The sequence below is a fragment of the Protopterus annectens genome, chromosome 2.part1 (genome assembly GCF_019279795.1).
Source record: "Protopterus annectens isolate FY-2018-M chromosome 2.part1, PAN1.0, whole genome shotgun sequence".
In the NCBI taxonomy this organism is placed as follows: domain Eukaryota; kingdom Metazoa; phylum Chordata; order Ceratodontiformes; family Protopteridae; genus Protopterus; species Protopterus annectens.
In genome coordinates this window covers 1,380,395,741-1,380,417,036 of record NC_056729.1, presented here as the reverse complement: position 1 = coordinate 1,380,417,036, position 21,296 = coordinate 1,380,395,741, and the positions used below count along the sequence as shown (strand labels likewise).

The 21,296-nt window shown below is 39.3% G+C and overlaps 1 protein-coding gene across 2 annotated transcripts in view; it reads left to right on the top strand.

The window, feature by feature from the left end:
* The window catches only part of DRC1 (dynein regulatory complex subunit 1), a 2,270,880-nt gene that overhangs the window by 1,338,768 nt on the left and 910,816 nt on the right, over nt 1-21,296 (top strand). For both annotated transcript variants that reach the window (XM_044062852.1, XM_044062853.1), the window contains one exon: nt 18,307-18,396. In XM_044062852.1, coding sequence (XP_043918787.1) covers nt 18,307-18,396 — 90 coding nt within the window. The remainder of the gene's footprint in view (nt 1-18,306; nt 18,397-21,296) is intronic.

Sequence of the window (21,296 nt, the reverse complement as noted above, 5' to 3'; positions counted from 1 at the left end):
TCTGTAGATAAGGAAGAGTTTGTTGGTTTGACTCAGGGTTTATTCAGGCACTAAAATCCTTTCATGACCAAAGCACCTTGAGCCAGTTTTTACGCTGTCCAGTGGCTAGCACTGACACAGCAAGCAGTCTGTGATCCATGTTCTTCTGTCTTAAGGATACTGCACACCATAGTTGATGCTGAAAAGGGTTTATACAACCCTTCCCCTATAGGCACCATCTAGAGGTTGCGCTCCATTCGTAGGTGAGTTTGAGGTGGAAATACTCACCCTGTTTTTGAGACGTGAGAGAACATGCAAACTTCATACCTTGACCATTATGCAAATTGGTGAAACACAAGCAGAAGACAGTCTGGTGAAGAAGATTTGAGACAGACAGAAGTATGCAAGAGGAAAAAAAGATTGTCCAGCAAAGAGATGGGTGGACTGTGTGAGAGAAGACCTACAACAATCAGGCACAACTGTTAAAGATAGGAGAGTGGCAGTGAATAAAGAGTGATGGCAACAGTTGACACCTCATACTGACTCCTAGTAGAAAATGTGAAAAGGGGGGATTGATGATGATGATGAAAACCCTTTCAGTCAGATTGTAATTTTGAGTGATATAATAAGAGGGTTCCCTCAGTTTTTAATAATTTCTTGTCTAATGATCAGGAAAGGGATTGGGAAAGGGCAACTTCTGGTTTTCCTACCCAAATACCTCGTTCTGACTCTGAAAAAAGTGTTTACTCAGAGTCTCCTTCAGTGGACTTTTCTTTTTCTGGAACTATTTCTTGAAGAAATAAAATGTTACAGTAGGAACAGACTGATAAACATCATATTTAAATATTGTCATTTATTACAGACTGAGTTTCCTCATCCTGCTGCTATTCCTCCTGTTTTGCTAACTGTGGTGGATGTTTTTGATATTACCTACATTATGCCTGACAGTCAACCTGCAGCCCCTAAAAAGATGCCTCCCTATTGAAATGTTCACACTGATAATGTTGCATGCCAACAGACTGAAAAAAGAGGTCAAAAACTCATGTAAAAAGTGAATCTCAAACAGTGCTCTTCTCTGTTAAATGTTTTTTTTTTGTTTGTTTGCAAGGGCAAGCCCCCATACACCCTCCGAAATTATATGTATACCAACTCTGAGATCGCCATACCTGTGAGAAAAGGGAGTATTGTGGGAAATGGCAATCTCAGACTTTGTGTATGTTGTTCCATTTTTTTCAGCCATTCAGTCTCTGTGTTTTGGGACCCGCTGTAGTGTCCCGACATTTCAAATGGTTACCTAAAAAGACAGATTATGTAAAGCTCCTCATTTTATCCCAAATCTGATCCTACATCTATTTCTGTGTCAGATCCATTAGGGGCAAAAACATTTATGTAATGCTAATCTGTCCTTTGATTTGGGAAAAAGATTTATTCTTCTGTCACTTCAGCTTTGTCATATGGAGCAAACAGGACAGGCCACATTACATCATTGTGAAAGTGATGTTGGTTGTTAATCATTACCTCTGGTTTACATGTTAATGTTTGTTGGCTTATTTTGACAATATGAGGAACATTTCTGCCAGTTTTCCCTCTTTAGAAAGAAAGCCCACTTTGAATTCTTTAATTGCTTCTGTTTCTCAGGTAACCAGGTATTCTTATAACTGTGATTACTCAGGTTTCTAGGGTAGCAGCTTCTGCCTCTATCATGAGATGGTTTACATTGACAGATGCACCGACATTTTCTGAAGATGTTAAAACTGAAGTTTTAAGTTCTCCTTCGGATAAAGGAGCTTTGTTTGGTCTTTCTGATACTCAGGTGTTTAGACATGTTGATGAAAGCGGGAAAGTGTTTCAGGGGGTTACTCAGAGTTTTCACCACTCCTTTTCCAAGGGTGCAAAGACCTCTTATACAAGCTCCAGTTCTTTTTACAAAAAGCAAAACAAGCCAGAAAACACTGAATGTATGGGCCCTGATACCATCCCAGGATGCTTAGTATAAATAGCATGAAACATGACACTGTCTGGTCCACTTGAATCAATTTTCAACTGGATCCTGCAGTCAGGTTTTGTGCCCAAGAAACAGAAGATGGATATAGTCATTTTTCTGCACAAAGGAGGTCCAGTCACTGATCTGGGTAACTACAGGCCCTTAAGCCTGACTAGCCTCATATGTAAGGCCATGAAAAGAATCATCATGGACATGGTAAATGAGGACATAGGTAACCTGGAAATGCTGGACCCATCAGAGTTTGGCTTTGTTAAAGGAAGGTTATGCCTATTAAATCTAATAGACTTCTTTGAGAGGGTCACCAAAGCAGTGGTTGAGGGCAAGACTGTGCACACAGCTTACTTTGACCTTGCCAAGGCTTTTGATACAATACCCCACTCAAGCATTACAGACAAGAGAAACAAAGAGAATTATTGTCAAAGGGCAATATGTAAGGGCCAGCAGGACATCCTTCGAAAACAGTGATTTTGAACTGGAGTGTGATTTATTAAAAGAAATGTTCAAGGAAAGGGGGTGTCCTCATAATTTGATTGAAGAAGTTCAAAAGGAAGTTTTGGAAAGTAGAGGTGACAGATTTGCATCTCTTTTAGGGAAGAACATGATTGACTTGAGAGTGGTCCCCGAGAGGGAGGAGTTAAATGATTCAACTAACCCTTTTCAAAAGGCTTTTGTAACAAATTACAATGGGGATGCCTTTGTGATACAGAACATTATGAAAAGGGAATGGGAAAGATTTGCAAGTCTAACTGACCTGACTAATGTTTTTGGCAAACCCCATTAAAGTTTTTGGAAAGGACAGAATACCCAGGATCTTTTGGAACACACAGAGTTTCAGAGGAGTTTTAATGACAAGATTCGAAAAGGGATGTTTAAATGTGGTGCTTGTTCACAATCCCCATATACCAATCATAAAGAGAGGGTGCACATTCGGAGTCGGGATAGAATTATAGATGGTAAAATCCTTTCAGTTGTAACACATTAGGAGTAGTATATTTGGCCCAGTGTGAGTTATATGAAGCATTTTACATTGGGAAGACCGAACTTGCACTCAAAAAAATGAGCATTTTTATGATCGGATTGGAAATGAAAATAATGCTGTTTTCAAACACACATTGAAGTGCAGGGGAACCAAATTTTTAATTTTTGTTTTGGAATATATACCAAAAGACATTAGGGGTGGGCTCTGCGAAGTAGTTATTGAGTTTAATGAACTATATTGGCAGATCATTTTAGAAGCCAGTAAACCTCCAGGGCTGAAAGAAAATATCTCTTTGGCACCAGTGTCAATTGAGGGTGGCCAAATTTTGAAGTTATTGTACACTATTGTCCTCACTACAGGGCAGTTTTTATTGTTTTATCTTGTTAGATAACCGTTATTCCTTTCTTTTTTAAGAAAAGTGATATGTATATATTTTTTATGGTATCAACGGAATTAATTTGGTGTGCAGTAAATCGACGGGTCATCTACTTTCTTTAGTGCTCAACTGTCTTTTTTTACAGGTAAAGATGTCTGACAAATGATTCAAAAAATGCAAGAAATGTGGGCACAAGATGGCCTTTTCAGATGCCTACACTTTGTGTATACTGTTTAGGGTCCAAACATCTTGGCCAAGAATGCAACATTTGTAGTGGGTTAAACTCCAAGGCCTTAACGGAAAGACAGAATAAGTTAATCTTAAAGTGGCTATTATCAACTCCTTTTTCTCAAATAATTTTTAGAGTTCAGTTTGCCAAGACTAAAACCAAGGATCCTTCAAAATGGTCCAGATCATCAGACTCAACTGCACTTACTTCATCAGAGCCAAAAAAAAAAAAAAGAAGTCAAAATTGGGCCTGATATCTCTTGGGACCTGACCATCTTCAGATCTGATAAGTTATGTGGCTAGTCGCCAGTCTGACAAAACGTACCCTGGATCTGAAGTCCCCGGATCCTAAACCATTGGCATGTACTGTCTATTCATCCAGTGTGGATCCGGTACCATCCAGAGTGCCCTCCCCTTTTCTGGAGTGACACTCTGTCTCCTTCAGAGGTGTCCTGTCATTACTCCAGAAGTCTCACAGAGGCAGATGTGGAAAGGATGATAAGGAGATACTTCACAGAGCAATTTCAGAAGGGAGTCCTCACGATTCCTACCCCTTCTGGTCAGGAACACCATCCATCTGCTAGTCCACCGATAACTCCTTCTCTGACCCAACCTGTGGTGTTAAAGTCCTTGGATCCAAGCGTTCCAGGTCCTAATGGGTCGGATCTGGAGAGAGAATTTTCTTCAGATCCAACTGTTACTCGAAGTGCATTGGTCCTGACATCTTTGGATCCAGATGACTCTTGGAGCCGAAGCTTCTAGGTCAGATCTGAGGGGATAGGATCAACTCCAAGGTTTTTGGAGCCATCTCTTCCTCTAAAAGCTTTGGCATTGGACAGTTTGGCTCTGGTTTCTGCCTTGGACGGACAGCTGTCAAGGGGAAGGAAGTGGCAGGCCAGAAACTTGCTTTCTCAGCTCTGTTGACTTCCTTTTCTCCTGAGCCATCTGCTTTTGATGTTATGAAGAAGGTTTTCTCTGCTTCGGCAGGTCAGACAGGTCCTTCCCCCTCAGATCCACCCTCAACATCTCAGCTGACTTTGCACCATGGTTCTAAGCATTCTACTGCACGGGACAGCAAGCCCAAAACTTCCATACCACCCAGCCAGGTATTGTCATCTCTTCTGATACTTCTCCAGATCATCCCACCGAAGTCCCTAAGAAGAGGACATGCAAGAGGAGGCACTTGTACTCTCCCCATGAGTCTGTGACCGAGGATACTGACCTTGATGAGGGAGAAGGGTCTCCCAAATCACTACCTGATGACGTCTTATTTGGAGACACCCTTGAGATCCTTAAACAAAAGGGTGATTGGTCTTCCAAAACCCAACTTCTGAGGAGTTAGTATTTCTGGAAGCCTTCGGGACTGGCCCATCTACCTCCTGGGTTACTCTGCCCACTGATGAGCTTATTGATTTGGTTTCTAAGTGGGTTTAGAAGGATCCTAATATGAATGAGGCAATCCCCAAGAGACCAGGCAGGATTCTGGCTCCACCAGTAGGAAGAGAACATTAGAGTAAAGGGGTACCAATTTATGCAATGATTGTGGCTGCAGATACAAAGAAGGAACTTGTGGAACAGAGTTCCACTGTCCATCCCCCAATAGAGAATCTAGGGCATTGGACAGATTTGGGAAGTGAGTTTATGCATCAGCGAATTTTACTGTCTGATCACTGAACTACTTGGCACATTTACAGGACTGTAAAGGGACTTGATTAAGGAAATTTCAAAGTCCCTTTCAAGGACCACTACTGCTGGAGCTCACACGTCTGTGACCTCACAATTGGCTACCCTTCAATCCATTGCAGATTTGTCCATGAGGCTCATCTCATGCTGCAGAAGGCGCCTCAAGGACTGCGGGTTCAGGTATTTCTTTCAGGAGGCATGCCTGGATGCGTCTGTGTGGTTTTTGTGGAGCTCTTCAAGTCATCATTCGTTAATGCTCCCTTTGATGGCTCTTTCTTGTTTGGCCCTACAGTAGAAGACACATGCTGTAGGTGTGAGAAAGACGGAAAGACCCTTTCTGCAGTAGGCGTGCTTTTTTCGACCCTTCAACGGACCTTTTCCAAGAATCAGTGAGGAGGTCGGAAGATGTAGTTCAGGACGTTTCAGGATCCTTTACATTATACACATGGAGGTAGTTCCCCTAGAGGCAGGGGTGGGGCGATAATGGCAGGAGACACCCCCTGTGGCAGTGGAGGCCCACAAAACTGTGGATCTAGAGATACATTTTCCGACAGACCCTTTCAGCGCTTCAGAAAGGAGGCCCGATTGTCTTCCTGTGGAGACAGTCAGAGGTCACTTATCTCTACAACAGCAAGCCTGGCTAAACATAGCAAAGGACACTTGGGTGTAGAGAATTATTTCCAGAGGTTATATTAGTTTCTTTTCCCTTCCACTTCTGTTACCCAGGAAAATCCCAGATGTTCCACCCAGTCAGAGGGAAGCAGCAGCACTAGAGATCCAAAAGCTGCTAGAAAAAAAGAGTCATCCAAGAGGTCCCTCCAGTCCAAATAGAATCTGGAAATTACTTAAGGTTCTTTTTAGTGCCAAAGAAGATGGGGGACTGGAGACCAATTTTCGATCTTAGTACGTTGAACAAGTCATTTCGACACACCAAGTTCCGGATGGTCACAGTTCAGTCCATTTTGCTGTTTCTGCCCAAGGATGACTGGATGTGCTCAATAGACCTTCACATAAAAATGAACAGGCGATCCAGAAGGTACTTAAGCTTCTGGCTGGGAGCCAGTCATTACCAATTCAGAGCACTGCCTTTTGGCCTCACCACAGCACCCAGGGTGTTCACCAAGTGTATGGCAGTAGTAGCAGCTCACTTGAGACTGCAGGGATTATGGATGTTTCTATACTTAGACGACTGTCTCATTACTGCTCTGATCAGGCGTCAGCTGATACAAGCATGAAACCAAGTACTACACACTTGTTCAAATCTTGAAATAACCATCAATCACAAGTCACACCTACAACCAACTCAGACATTGGAATTTATAGGAGCAGTGTTCAACACAGTATCAATGGCAGCCACTCTTCCTCTTTCCAGAGTACAAACAATAAGAAATCAGGTCAGGAAAGTAATTTTTAGCACCAGAATTTCAGCCTGATTGATTTTGCAAGCCCTGAGATCAATGACAGTGGCAATAATTTTAGTTCCTTTAGCAAGGTATTACGTGAGAGTTCTGCAATGGATGCTACTAACACAATGGTCAGTTCTTTCTCAACCCATGTCAACAAAGATAAGAATAACTGGGTCTATATCATAACTGCGAAAACCCGTTTCAGTGAATATGTAAACATCGACACATGTTGCGTGATCCCCGAATACACTGAACACCCTAAACAGCGAAATTCAAAATCTCGAATCGGCATAGTTGGCCCTTCTGCGGTATAGCTCCGTAAGGTAAGTGTGCGATAGTTACGAACCTTAGGGTTAGGGTGTGGGTTAAGGTAAGTGCATAGATAGTAATGTATGTAAGGTTTAGTGTAAGGTTAGAAGTAGGGTTTTGTTAAGTGTATGTGTGTGGATTATTTATTTTGTTTGGGTATAGCTCATTAAGGTAAGTGTGTGATAGTTGCAGACCTTAGAGTTAGGGTGTGGGTTAAGGTAAGTGCATATATGGTAGTATATGCAAACTTTACTTTAGGGTTAGAAGTAGGGTTTCAGTTTGTGTATGTATTTGGTTTATTTATTTTGTTTGGGTGGGTAGTATGTAACGAGCGGTGGGGTTGGCCAACTATGCCGGTACGAGATTTTGAATTTCGCGGTTTAGGGCGTTCGGTGTATTTGCGGTTCGCACAATATGTGTCGATGTTTACGTATTTGCTGAAATGGGCTTTTGCGGTTATAATATAGACACGAATAACTCAGGTATGCAAATGATATCTTTCCTGGTGGATGAATTCACAGTAGGTCATCCTTTCATTCTCCCTCAGCTCAAGGCCATAGTGACCATGGACACTTCCCAAATTGGGTGGGGGTGGCATTTTCTAGGGAAGACAGTCCAAGGCAGTTAGTCCCCAGAAGAGACCAACTTGCATATAAATGTTTTGGAAATGACAGTGGTGCTTTTGGCTTTGCAAGCATTCCAGAACTCTCTCCCTCTCCAGACAATTGCAGTCCAAACAGACAACATGTCAGTAGTTTGGTAAATCAACAAACAAGGGAGAACCAGGTCTTAACCCCTGTGTAGAAAAGCCCTAAGAGTATGACAATGGGTGGTACCTTCCAGCCGCTTTCCAAATGCAACATATATTCTGGGGAAATCCAGCGAGATAACAGACAAACCGAGCAGGTTCATCTTACTATCTCATGAGTGGTCTTTCAACAGCAAAGTGACAGACATGATTTTCTGTCAGTGGGGCCAAACTTGCTGCAGTCTTTTTGCATCTCCCCTAAACAAGTGCAGTAGCTTCTTTTCCCTAATCCACCTCCAGGGGAGTTACCGGGGGATGCTGTACTCCAGAATTGGCCCCCTGGTCTTCTGTATGCTTATCCCCTGACTCCTTTAATTCCCAAATTCCTTCAGAAAGCAGCCAGGTTGAGAGTAAAGTCAGCCTCATTGCACCGTACTGACCTCTACAGATCTTGGTTCCCCTTCCTATGGCCTCATCTTCTGTACCCACCATGGTTTCTGGATCCAACTCCAGAGCTTCTGTCTCACCTGACAGGCATGGTTCACCCGGACATCTCAAATCTCAAACTGACTGAATGTTTCTCCATTTCCATTAATAGCCAGGCAAACCAATGCTCTCTTCGCCTGTCCTTTCTGTACTGTCATCTTCCCATAAACATTCTACTAGGAAACTGTACAGAAGTAAATGGAAAAGATTTGTTTATTGGGCAGAACAGTCAGGTAGACCCCTTCTCAGCTCTGATTCATTCTGTTCTTGAATTTTTAGCAAGTTTATTTAATGAGGGTGCTATTTCATCAACTTTTAATTTTCAACACGCAGCCATCTCTAGCTTTCATGTGGGGTTTCAGAATTCCTCCCTTGCTTCCTCTAAACTGTGCAAAGGCTTTTTGAAAGGAACCCTTCTACTTAGGCCTCCTTATAAAGATCCTAGATCACCATGAAATTTAAATTTGGGGCTGCAAGCCTTAACACCTTCTCCCTTTGAACCTGTAACTAAATGTGATTTAAAATGTTTGACCTGGAAAGCTGTCTTTTTGTTTGCAATTACATCTGCTAGAAGAATTTCAGAACTTCAGGCATTAACTTCTAAGCCCCAATACTTGATTTTCTACAAGGATAGGGTCACCTTATATACCAATGTTTCATTCTTATCTAAGGTGTTTTCAGAATCCAACATTAACCTGCCATATTTTTCCCAAACTTTACAAGTAAAGGAGAATATATGCTGCACTTACTGGATGTTCATAGACAATTACGTTTCTACCTGCCCAGAACAAAAGAAATTAGAAAGACAGACCAGCTGTTTGTTTCCTTTGCACGTAACAACTTGGGTGAATCAGTTACAAAGGAAACCTCCAGCTAGATGGTTGACGGATTACATTTCATTTGTCTACAGCAAATTGACTCTCCCCTTACCTAAATCACTAAAGGCTCATTCAACCAGATTTATGGCTACTTCCACTGTATTCCAGTCTAGAGCATCCATGAATTATATATGTGCTACTGCAACTTGATCAAATCCTTATACCTTTATCACTCTTTGCAAACTAGATGAGGTCTTGAGGGGAAGAGCAGCCTTTGGCTCAACCATAGTCAGGGATATCCTTCCTTAGAGTCCACCAGGAGTTCAGGTAGCTGAGGACTCTGTCCCATCCATTGAGGAATGAATGAAAATTGACAATATCAGATAAAAAAGTTATGTACTCACCATAGCGTTCCATCTGTGTTGTCCATTTTCATTCTTCCTCAACGTCCCACCTTCCATCCTCTCCATTTCTCATAAATGACTTCTGGAGGAATGAGACTGTTAGGGACACCATCCATTGATGAAGAATGAAAATGGACAACACAGATTGAATGTTATGGTAAATACTTAACTTCTTTTTTTCATACTGGGGTCATATCTTCTTGTGTAAAGCCTTCTTTAAAAGGAGCTTCCTATTACATCCTCCTGTCAGAGATCCAGCACCACCTTGGGACCTCAGTTTTCTGCTTGAAAGCTTAACATGCCCTCCTTATGAGCCAGCATCCTTTGTCTAAATAAAATACCTCTCATGGAAAACACTATTTTTTGTTGCTATCAGCTCAACAAGAAGTAATTTAGAATTACAAACATTCTCGTTTGTACCTCACTATTTGACTTTCCATGAATGTAGAGTATCTTTGAGATCTGATCTTGTATTCTTTCAAATATAGTTTTGGACTCCATCCTCAACAAAACACTTTACCTTCCAGTTTTCTTCCCAAATTACTTCAGTAGAGGAGAATCTCCTTCACATCTTCTATGTCCTCAGATAACTGCATTTCTAACAAAGTTTTGAACATTTTCAACTCTTTATTGCCTTTTCTCACCCCAGATTAGGACACAATGTGTCCAAAATAACACTCTCCAGATGGCTGTCTTACTATATCTCCTCTGCCCACAGTTCAAGAGAAAAGCCTTTACATGAAAACATAAAGTACATTCAGACATATCATATATAGCTCTAGATCCTCCTTTGGATCTGTTGTGTTCAAGGGCATCCCTGTCATGATTCCACGTAAGAAATTAAATAGCTTGGGAATTTATCTCAGCAGTCAAATTGGATGGACAGGATGAAATACAGTATAGAAGTCTGTATACTTAACATGGAGCTGTGTCTTTTTCATACCTAGGCTGTCTGATTCAACAACCTGCCCACCCTGCACCTACTGAATTATCACTTTTATCTAGAGGGACCTAATTAGACCTATTTGAACCCTGTCCTCCTCACTTTCTATATACTGTACCTGTGGTCCACTTCAAAACACATGGCAGATATAATCTGAAGTAGTGTTAGGGGCAAATGCATTATGAGAATTTTGAAGGAGCTTGAGGTTTGAGCCCCAGCTAGAATTGCCACTTCAGATCCATGAGACATTTTTAATCCTATCAATTGATTCAGGTAGACTAAGGATGAAAAGGACTCAGCATCATGTTAAGTACATAACTTCTGTTTTATTAGTATGAGGTCATACGTGGGAATAGCATGACAAGAGGCTGATACAGTTGCTGAATCGATTGTCAGCATAATTTGAAGTTACATAAGATATAAAATCAGAGTAACAAGTGTATTTAGACATCAGAGAGAATGATAGCTGACCTAGAAAAATCAGAGCAGTAGTGCGGGTTCCAGGGCCAAGGCATACAGGCATTACAGAAGGTTCTAGGACTGATGCAGCATCTTGGAAAGTATGTGCCTATTTAATTGTGATTCTAAGAACAGTTGTTATACCAAGATTTAGCGTGGGAATGGATCTGTGAACAGGGAAAGAATAATGAAATGTTTAAGAAGCTAACTACATGTACTTCTTTAACTTCTTTATTGAAACATATGAATAAGCCAGTTGTGATTGAATAAGCCGTTTGCGATATACGTGGATACCACTCAAAATGGCACAGGAACTATGACCTACAGGAGATTAGGCTATTTGCTTGTGTGTCAGGAGCATTTACAGATGCACAGAAGAGGTATGCTCAGGAAAGTAATTGCAAATATTCATACCTGGGTATGAGAAATTCTATGAGTTTGTAGTAAAGGAGTTCAGTGGAAATGGACCACAGACTGTTGAAAAGCATATTCAAATTGTCCTTGCACCCACCTTCAAGAATGCAAAGATTGCTTCCTTAGTCTCCTGACTTATTGGGATCAGACCAGGCAAGAAATTCACAGATCAGATATGTTGAGTAGAGCAAACTTTCTCAAGATTCATGAGGAAGTGTTAGATATTCTTTGGGCAATACTAAATTTCCATTGACAGAAGAAAAAAAGTAGAAAAACTCAGAGGTGTGCCAATACTGGCTTAGAAGTGCAGCTTCTGAATGACGTTACAGTAAAATGATGGCCTGATCAAACATCATCACCATGGAAAGAAATTCAGCCTTAGGTTTACTTCAAGGAAGAATACACTGTGCTCAGGGCTTGATGCTCAAAGATGAGAGAGAGAATGATAGTTTCCATTAACTAAGAAAAAGGCTTGGGAGGATACAGGGGTAACATCTGGAAAATGTTGGGGAAAAACATGAACATTTGGGAATAGTAATGCACAGAGAAAGAGCAAGGGATTTAATGTTTTTGCCTCGTATTTCAACTAGGATTTAATGTACAAAAATAAGTAGGGGATGTACTGTTTTGGCCTGGTATTTCATCTAGTATCTAGTAAGTAGTGTAGACTTATGCCATTTGCAATGCCTACCTCAGTAACAGTCTGAAGAAAGAAATCCTGGCATACCCAACACTGTATCATTGATAGCATCAAAGAAAAGTCACATACCTCATCTATGCCTACTAAAGAAGATCATACTCACCAAGCCTGGTGGACTTCTTTGAGAAGATCACCAAGGCAATGGATGAGGGGAAGACTATGCATAGCACCTATTTGGACCTGGCTAAGGTGTTTGATACCATATCCCACTCAGGTATAGTTGACAAACTCACCAAACTGGGCATAAACCCTACATAACTTGCAGAATTGTCAGCTGGCTCACAGCACCCTGGAAGTCAGGATTGTGATACCACCTAAACTAAGAGACTGGTCACCAGTGAGATACCTTAGGCCTCTGCAGTGGGACTGCTCCTACTTGGCATCAACTTCTTAGAAGGTAAAGTGTAATGTTGAGGGACTTTGGCTGACCAAGTTCCCGGATGACTGCAAATTGGAAGCTATCATAGATCCCCCCCATGACACAAGCATCTTACAAGAGGGTCTAATGCAGACAAATTACTGTTGCCAAAGTCATGGACTAAAACTCAATGCCAAGAAATGCACTGTAGTGCCTTTTGGGAAATTGCCACCCAGGCTAATTATTCAGTCAATAAGACACTCATAAGAGTTGACCCAGTAGTCAGGGATCTGGGAATATATGTAGACAGTAATCTGGCCTTTGACCAACATGTGGCTAAGGCAGTAAGAAAATCATTCTGTGTCACCCAACTTTTAAGTAAGGACATGGCATCCAGGTCCAAGGAAGTCATAGTGCCACTTTATTCAGTCCATATCCATCATTGAGTATAATGCCCTCTTTGGCATTTGGCTGACCAAACATATCCAACTGTTGGGAACACCCACAAAGGTTCCTTACGAGGAGAATCCAGGGTATAAACTCAAGTGTCTTATACAGAGCACCTTAAAGCCTTATCTCTGTATTCTCTCTCCTACAGGTTACTGAGAGGCAAACTGTGCCTAGCATGCAATTTATATTTTGTATGCCTGGCATGCAAGGCATCCTTGGATCCAGCTCTGATGGACCTTTTGCACATCTGCAAATGAATGTCATCAGAACCACTATATCCTAGGATTTAAATTTTACTTGTGACATAAATAAGACATGCTGTAAAGACAGATGTGTCTCAGAGGATCCCCATGCTCTGAAATAGGCTGCCCATCCATGTGAAGCAGAGTCCTACCCTAATCATATTTAAGCAAAACTTGACCAGTGGATGGCAAATCAGAAATTCACCTTGGGTCTGGCCTTCATGTCTCTGATAGACAGAGGCAGGCAGTAATGGCCAAATTAACATACCCCTACCAGATAATCTACAGAAGCGTCCTAACTAACATACCCCCTCCTATAAAGACCCATGATACATAGGGGCACAATTGGGTTGGATTATAATGGCCCTGGTGGTCACTAGCATAGTGTATAACTGTAAACCTGTAAATGTATGTGAAATATTATCCCATGTTCCTGGAAATAATCAAACTGGCAGACACAGTGAGATCAGTTGTGATTAGGGCATCAGCGTCTATATTTTTGAAGTCAGGGGATATCTAATGTTTTCAAAGGTGATAGTGGTCTACAACATGTAAATCAGGAATTTGGATGATTTGTGTATTAATGTAAAGTCAGATATGTAACATCCATTGCACACTGTCCTCAAGCCGGTGAACAAGTTGAAAGAACTATTAAAACAGTAAAGAAGGTTATGAAAAAGAGCTGTAAAGAATCTATGGTAATGGTCTTGCATTTTTCAAATGTAGATCTACTCAACTGTAGAGTCATGATTTTTCACTTGTTCAGCTGTTGATGGGCAAAAGTCGAAAAGTAAAATTTCTATTTCAGATACATTACTGATGCCGTGTATGATCATCACATACTAAAAGAAATGGAAGGAAATCAGCAAACGCAGAAATACTGCCATGCTAGAAACTACAGAAAGCCACCAAACTTGGAGGTTGGAAACAAGGTAAGACTTCATAAAACACTGGAAAGACCATAGTTTGAAGCTAAAGCTGTTATCAAAGCAGTTGAATGGGTATCCTGTGGAGCACGAGGAGGATGTTAATCTGTTCCAAAGCAATTGCACACATTTGTAACAGACAAATATGTACAAGTCAAGCATCCAGGATGGTGAGCAACCAGAAGTGCCACAACCATTTCTCTCGAAGCAAAATATGAACTGTGAAACTGATGGTAAATGGTTTGAGAATCTCTTGAAACTTTGTCTCAAAGTAAAGCTGTAGAACAAAAGCAAGTCACTGTAAATACAACTGTTAAATTCTCCAGATACAAACATAGCTTTCAACCTTCCATCTCCAAAATGAGGAACACTAGCCCTCATAATGTGGAACAAATGAGCAAAATGTGGAACACATGCTAACCGCTTACTAACAACTTCAATTAGGAAGGCCATAGGATGGTTAAAATATGCTGGTGTTACAGCATAATATAGCATAGGTAAAACAGATCTTTTAATGAATTAATATGATTCTATTTACCATGGATATCAGTTAAACAATTCCTAACACTGAATGTCTGACAGACCCTTTTAGTGTGGAACTTTGAGGAGCATGAACATTTTAAGACCCCAAATGAGGTACGTTCTTCATAATGAGGTACACTTGAGAGATATGGATACAAAAGACAGATGGATATATCACACAGATAATGTGAACTGCTCCATAGTTAAAAATGACTGTCATTTTTATCTATTTTATCTGTTTTTAAGTTCATTTTAACAGTCTCTATCTAAGCTTTTTTTCCTTCTAGTTTTCTGTGTTAAGTTAATAGTTTGCATCTGTTTATCTGTTTTAAGTCATAAATTTATTTTAAATTAGTGATTTTATGTTTTCTGAGTCTACAGCATCTAGGTAGGTTCATGATGATCGATCAACATCTCTTTAGTCAAGTGTTAATCCGTCAAAAGAAGTCTAAAATAACTTTCAGTGAATGTTGGAGGAAAGTTATTTTTGTCTTCATGCACCACTCATGTTCAACTCCTATGTCACACAACAGTGGAGAAAGAAGAAAACTCCACTGTTGGTGAAAGTTGTTGTGCACAAACTTCTTCCCTCGATTAGCACTTACTCAAACAGGTGTCAACTGATCAACACATTCCCCATTTGGATAAAGTGTTGTTAGGGTTTGAAGTCTTTATGCAGTAATTCTAGTAAATAGCTGCTTTTTTTTTTGCTTTTTAAGTTATCTAAATTTTGAGATTTAACTCTAGGTTGTTCCTTTGTAAGAAAAAAAGAGAACCAGATTTGAGTCCTGATTGCTTCCAGGCGGGTGTAGCTTTTCATTTAATTGCTTTTGTTCTCTGAGGCTAGGAACTTTTTAGTTAAGTCTTCAGCTTCTTTTTTTGCCAGTCTCAAGTTATCCAATGGGAGGCTAAGTGGATGGGAGGAAAAAAGTACTCTCCTACCCTGTTGCTTGTTGTGTTGCTAAACCCAGTGTCTCTCTTGTAATCTGCCCCTTATGTAAATTTGAATATATTAAATATATATTAAATATATTATATACCTTCAGTGGTTGTTGTCATTAATTGCAAAAAATATAATTGTGAAGTTGCTTCCTTTTAGCTATTTAAATACTTTTTCCCCCTCATTGTTTTCCATGATTAACTGGAAACATGGATCTGCACTTTTTAACAATTTCTGTGGCCAGCGACATTGAAATGGACATCATGAGTTGTGTAGCTATTGTCTTATGATTACTGGCAACCACTTTCTACTTAAACTGGCAGTGTTTGACATATGTAGTTGTATAATGTTAATAGAGGCAAGGCTTCCACATGTACAAATAACAAGCAGGTTATCAGTACCACAATAAACCCAACACGCATATAATGTAAGAAACAAGTACCCTCAGAACCACAAATAACCAATGAATCACTTCCAAAACAGAGAATAATTTAATGGTTAAGCGTTTTCATTCATAAGAACTTCATCAGAACCATGTTAAAGTTAAAAACACACCCATTTAAACCCCTGATGTAAAATCACATGTTACAATTCCACCAATACATTTCAGATGAAACAACTTTATGCATTAACCCATTACATACCATAAAATTCCAATTGTAGCAGAGAGCTAATTGAACAAGAATCATTCAAACCTGGGTGGTTGCAAGCATTTAAAATCATCTGCCATTTTAATTCATTCTTTTCCAAATGTTCTTCTATGAACCACCCTTGTCCATCCATTTTAATATGTTCTAAAAATCATAAAATTAAAAGTATGTTGTTCAACATGTGTATATAAAGCATTTGTGCTTTTTTGATTTCTTATGTCAAAAATATGCTCATACACCCTTCTTTTAAAAAGTGTCTTGCTTTTACCTACATAAAAAGCCGTACAGGAATTACACTGAGCTAAATATACTGTACCAGCAGTGTTGCAAGTAAACCGACAATGTAGCCATTGATAGTGAATGAATCATTACTGTTGACATATTGACAAATGGAGCAATGGCCTCATTTTCTGGTGTATATACTGGTATATACTGAAATGAGAGTGAATCACATGAAACATCAGTTTGCCTCAAAAAAATTCTTGCTAGATACTGTTGAGGAATGGGTCATGAGTCATGGATGTAGTTTAAACACAGAACAGCAGCACAGTGGAGGAATCATCAAAAGACACCAGAAAACTCCATTAGGGCTGAAACCATGAGTTACTGAAAGGCATTAGTACTGGGGACACACCTTTATTAAAAAAAAAAAAACTTTCAGTGAGTCACAGTTTCTTATAATTTCTGTCTGCTATCAGTTGCCTTCCTTTTTTCTTGGGGCTGGCATTCTAGGTATTTGCGGGTTTATTTATTTATTTTTGTTGTTATTGTTTGATATACACTTGTTAAAGGTATGTGCTTATTTGTATGGGGGAGGGGGTATATTTCCGGCCTTCCTGGTGCATGTGTACTTCTCTGAGTCCATCTAGCCATAGTGAGACATATTGCTTGGCAGGAACTTGTATGTAATTAACCCCATGTTTCTTGTATATTCTTCCTTGTTTTTTCCCAAAATCACAAGTGTGGCAAAGCCACCAGCCTGCTTTCCCACACGATGGATACACCAGCACTGGCTACTCCTGTCTGCAAGACTCTGTTTCTCCACCATGAGTTGTCACAGTTTCTGTTTTTAGTTTGACAAGGGGAAAAAGATCTCAAATGAAAATTAAAGGGCAGTTTTGTAGAAAAACTGGGAACACAAAATGGAGGGAAGTCTTCTGAGGAGTGTCTCAAGGAAAATATCTGTGACTTTGAAATTAAGGGAGTTGCATAGGATTACAGAGGTAGCCCCTCTTATTTGAGATGGAGGAGGTTGTATATCTGCAAGTCCTAACTGCAAAAAAAGATATGATTGCAGCATAAATAGATATGATATGCCATAACACCTTTCATCTTTCATGCTTCTAATAAAATGCTACAGTCATTCTTGAAGATTTGTATATGAGGCACTCATTTTTACAAAGTAAGATAACTTGTTAACCCTATACCAAAGTAGTGCCCTGCAGAGCACAGCCAACAAGTGGTATGCATGTCCTTTGTGGGCTTGTTCATCTTGTATTGCATTTTGGCTAGCAGAACATTTGAGTGATTGTCAAGTTACTCAAGAGTAGAAAGTTTTATGTGGTGTTTATTGTGTTGTTTTAGCATCTAAAATTTCATTGTGTAGTAGTTAGACTTGCTGTAGCACAGTTTGTATGATGCACTTTGCCTTCTTCCTCCTTCATTTCAATGCAATATTTATCATATGTTGGCTAGCCTTATCTGCATCTGAATCTCTACTATGTTAGTAAATAAGTAAATCTATTTGTAACTCAATACAAGCTCCAGACAACCGGGTACACAGGAGGAGAGGGGAGTGCATACTTTGAAAACACCACAGAAATATATTAAAAAAATTCTAAATCCTTAAACTTGTACTTTCAGAAAATATATTCAGTAAGTTTAGAAGTTTTATCATGTCCAAAAGCAGAATACATGCAAACCAAAGGCAGGATAGTTTTTAATTGCTTATTTGTAGATTTTCTTCGGATGCTGCCATGATGACCTTGAATTCTTCATGTGTTTGTTCTGTGTTTTGTCGAGTTTATTAAATATAGGAATCTACTGGTAACTTATTAGCCATTTAGTTGGTGGCCGAAGAGGCTAGTGATTTCCAAATAGGAAATGAAATAAATACCATTTTTGACATTATGGCAGATTTTAACTCTGAATACTTGTTTGCAAATTCTGCATTCTCACTTTTAAACTTCATAGGCACGCTAGTATTCTTTGATTTGCATTGCATGCTGAGGTGTGTAGCTTATTACCTATAAACAGTATGTGGCATGTTTTTGACTTCTAGGGTTTCCTGATAGAGAGTAAACTCCTTAAGCTGCTTTTGCCATTGGAAAGAGATGAACAGTCCCTTTTGAAGCTGGATGCTGTATTCCAGGTAAATACTAATAATTTACATTTTTAATACTTCACATTTTTTAAGTTAAGAAACATCCGTTACATAATGCATTTGAATATGTCATATTTTAACTTTAAAATATTTTCATTCCTCATGACTACCATTACATTCATTATGGTTATGTAGTAGGGCTGAAAGTCAAGCTCTGTTCTACGAGAATTCCAGAACAGTCAGCTTTCTTATGGTCTGCCTTCCCTCGCCAACATTTTGCATTAGATTACTTCCATATAAATCCCACATGTACCAATTCATTCATTACTCCAAGGACTGCAAACAAGCCTCTGAAGTTCTTCTCTTGTTAGGCCTTTATTTATTTCTCCAAGTTTCTAAAGTAAACATCCATTTCATATTTATTTAAAAAAATAGTGTAATATTACAATTCATAACACTAAGGTTAATTCTCTGATGGCCTGTGTGTTAGTGTGTGGCATATATTGTAGCACAGAATCCCTTGTGATTTTCCTACTGCTTATCGAACTTTGACTGGACTGAGTTTAACTCAGAGAAGTTTTGACTCCCCAATTGTTGCTTTACAAAGCAGTTTACTGCTGGTGTACTTGCCAAGCATGTACCATCAGTGGCTCCTTTCTTGTGGGAGATTTTTCCCCTTCTTTGTGTTTGTGCAGCCATGGAGTTTGTAATTTGGGGAGTATTGGGGGCATGCCATCCACATTTCCACTTTTTTTTTTTGCTATTCCACATGGAAGTTACAATGGATTGTTTTCAAGTTTTAACTTCATCTAGATGAGATGTAGCTCATTGAGTCTTAGTAGATGCCTCTCCCCAGTGTAGCAGCTAGGTTGCTTTAGTTAAGCTGATGTGGGCAATTGTATATACTTTTTTATGTGGTCAGGATATATGATTGTGAAAGGAATATTCTATAATTTCACAAGCTTGAAATGTATATTTTTATGTGGGGAAGAATTTTGATGTTTTAAGGCTGCAATGTGAAAATGTAATGCAGCTCTTTGTGAGGTTTTAGAAAGCAACAAAATGGTTTAATTATACTGATAATACCTTTTACATTTTTTGCATTTACTAATCAAATTTGTCAGATTTTCTTCTGCTTGAAAAATACTTTGAAATTCAAAACTCCAACTTCAGTTAAATTATATTGATCACCTTTTGAAGCACCTGTAAATAACAAGCCCTTGAGTTGGATATGACCTACTTGTAATGTACAATACCAAATTATATAGCTTTTGTTTTAAACAGTGTGCTTTCTTGCCTCTTATTTTCTTGATAAGGTTGGCCTCATGAAACTTTTCTTGGAGAGGAAAATCCATGCAGTGACTTCATGAAAGACCGAACCCACAGTTTCTAACTTCCTAAGTTGATGTATAAACTGCTAAATTTCTGTGCTAAACAATTCAGTAGAAGTTTCTTATTTCCAAGACCGAACCCACAGTTTCTAACTTCCTAAGTTGATGTGTAAACTGCTAAATTTCTGTGCTAAACAATTCAGTAGAAGTTTCTTATTTCCTAAAAAGTCAAGTTGTCAACAAGGTCTTGCTGGTGGATCACTTTACAATGACAGTTAACATGTGAGAATGTAATAGTGAAACCACAATATAAGAATATGCTCTTCAAAAGAAGGTTTTGCTTACCCAGAATACATTTCAGTTTAATGTAAATTATTATTTATTACCTACAAAGATGTCATTTCTGTGGTTGTGGTTATAGGGAAAACTGAGTAAACAGTGAAACTAAAAAATCAAACAACACAATACAATTTTCATTTTTTTGCAGCATCACTTGCAGTTTCTCCATAGGGAGTATAACTTGAAGTGAAACTCACTGTAAAACAGATTCCTCAGAAAGTGACTAATTCACTTTAAATCAGGTAAAGTTAAGCAAGTTGTGGTTGCTTGGCTACTTATAAGTAAAAAGAAATGAAAACTTAATCGTTAAGATGCATTTAGTTAGACAGATGGGATGTATTATTCAAGGTTTGTGCAGGAACAGAACCAAGTGTTGGCTGTAATGTTTTAGAAGAGTTTTGAACTTTAGAGGGCTTTAAAGCTAGTAAGAATGGTGTTCCAGATCCTGGTAACATGGCTGCTGTATAGTCATCTGCCAGTCCCGCTGTTGGTTTTGGATAGGCTAAGAAAGAATTTGTCAGTGGATCTAAGAGATGTTGTGGGGAGCAAGTTTGTATGAGATTCTGTAGAGTTGGGCAGCTTTGCAGTTTATACAGTTTTATGGGATGTTACTAGCTGGGTTATAGATGGGTAGTTTTGAGTTTGAGTCAGTGAAGTTGTTTTAGGACCAGGCAGTTGTAAGATTTTACTGTGTGGTTTGATGTGAATTGTGTGATTTTATTCTAGCATTAGTCCATTTTAGTCAGGATGAGGTGAATATAGTGGTAGTGTATAGCAATGAAGGTAGGAGAAATGTAGAGGCTATGTTTTTTGAAATGGTCAAGAGGTATTTGTTGCACTATAGTAGTCATTTTTTTTGGTGTTTTTTTAATAGCTTGATCTATGTGGTTATCACATTTTAGATATCCTTTACTGGTGAAAGCATGCAGCTTTGTGTTGGAGACAAGGCCATTTGGTGTGTTGTTAGCTGAGGTGATCAGGAGGTTTTTTTGTGTTGGTGGGGGTTTTAGGAGTGAAAAGTAGTAGTAATAGTTTTTTTTAACATTTAGCAAGAGTTGCAATTTAGCAAACCATGGTTAAGTTGAGGAGAAGCCATTTTGAGTCTTGGCTTGGAGTTCTGGTAGGGTTTTAGTGGTACAGATGAGTGTAGTATCATCTGCATATTGTATGAGTGATGCATCTCTGGTAGCTGTGTGTAAGTCCATTGATGAAAATATTGAAGAGTGTGGATCTGAGAATAGAGCATTGTGGGATACCTACTAAGGTGGTAGATATGGG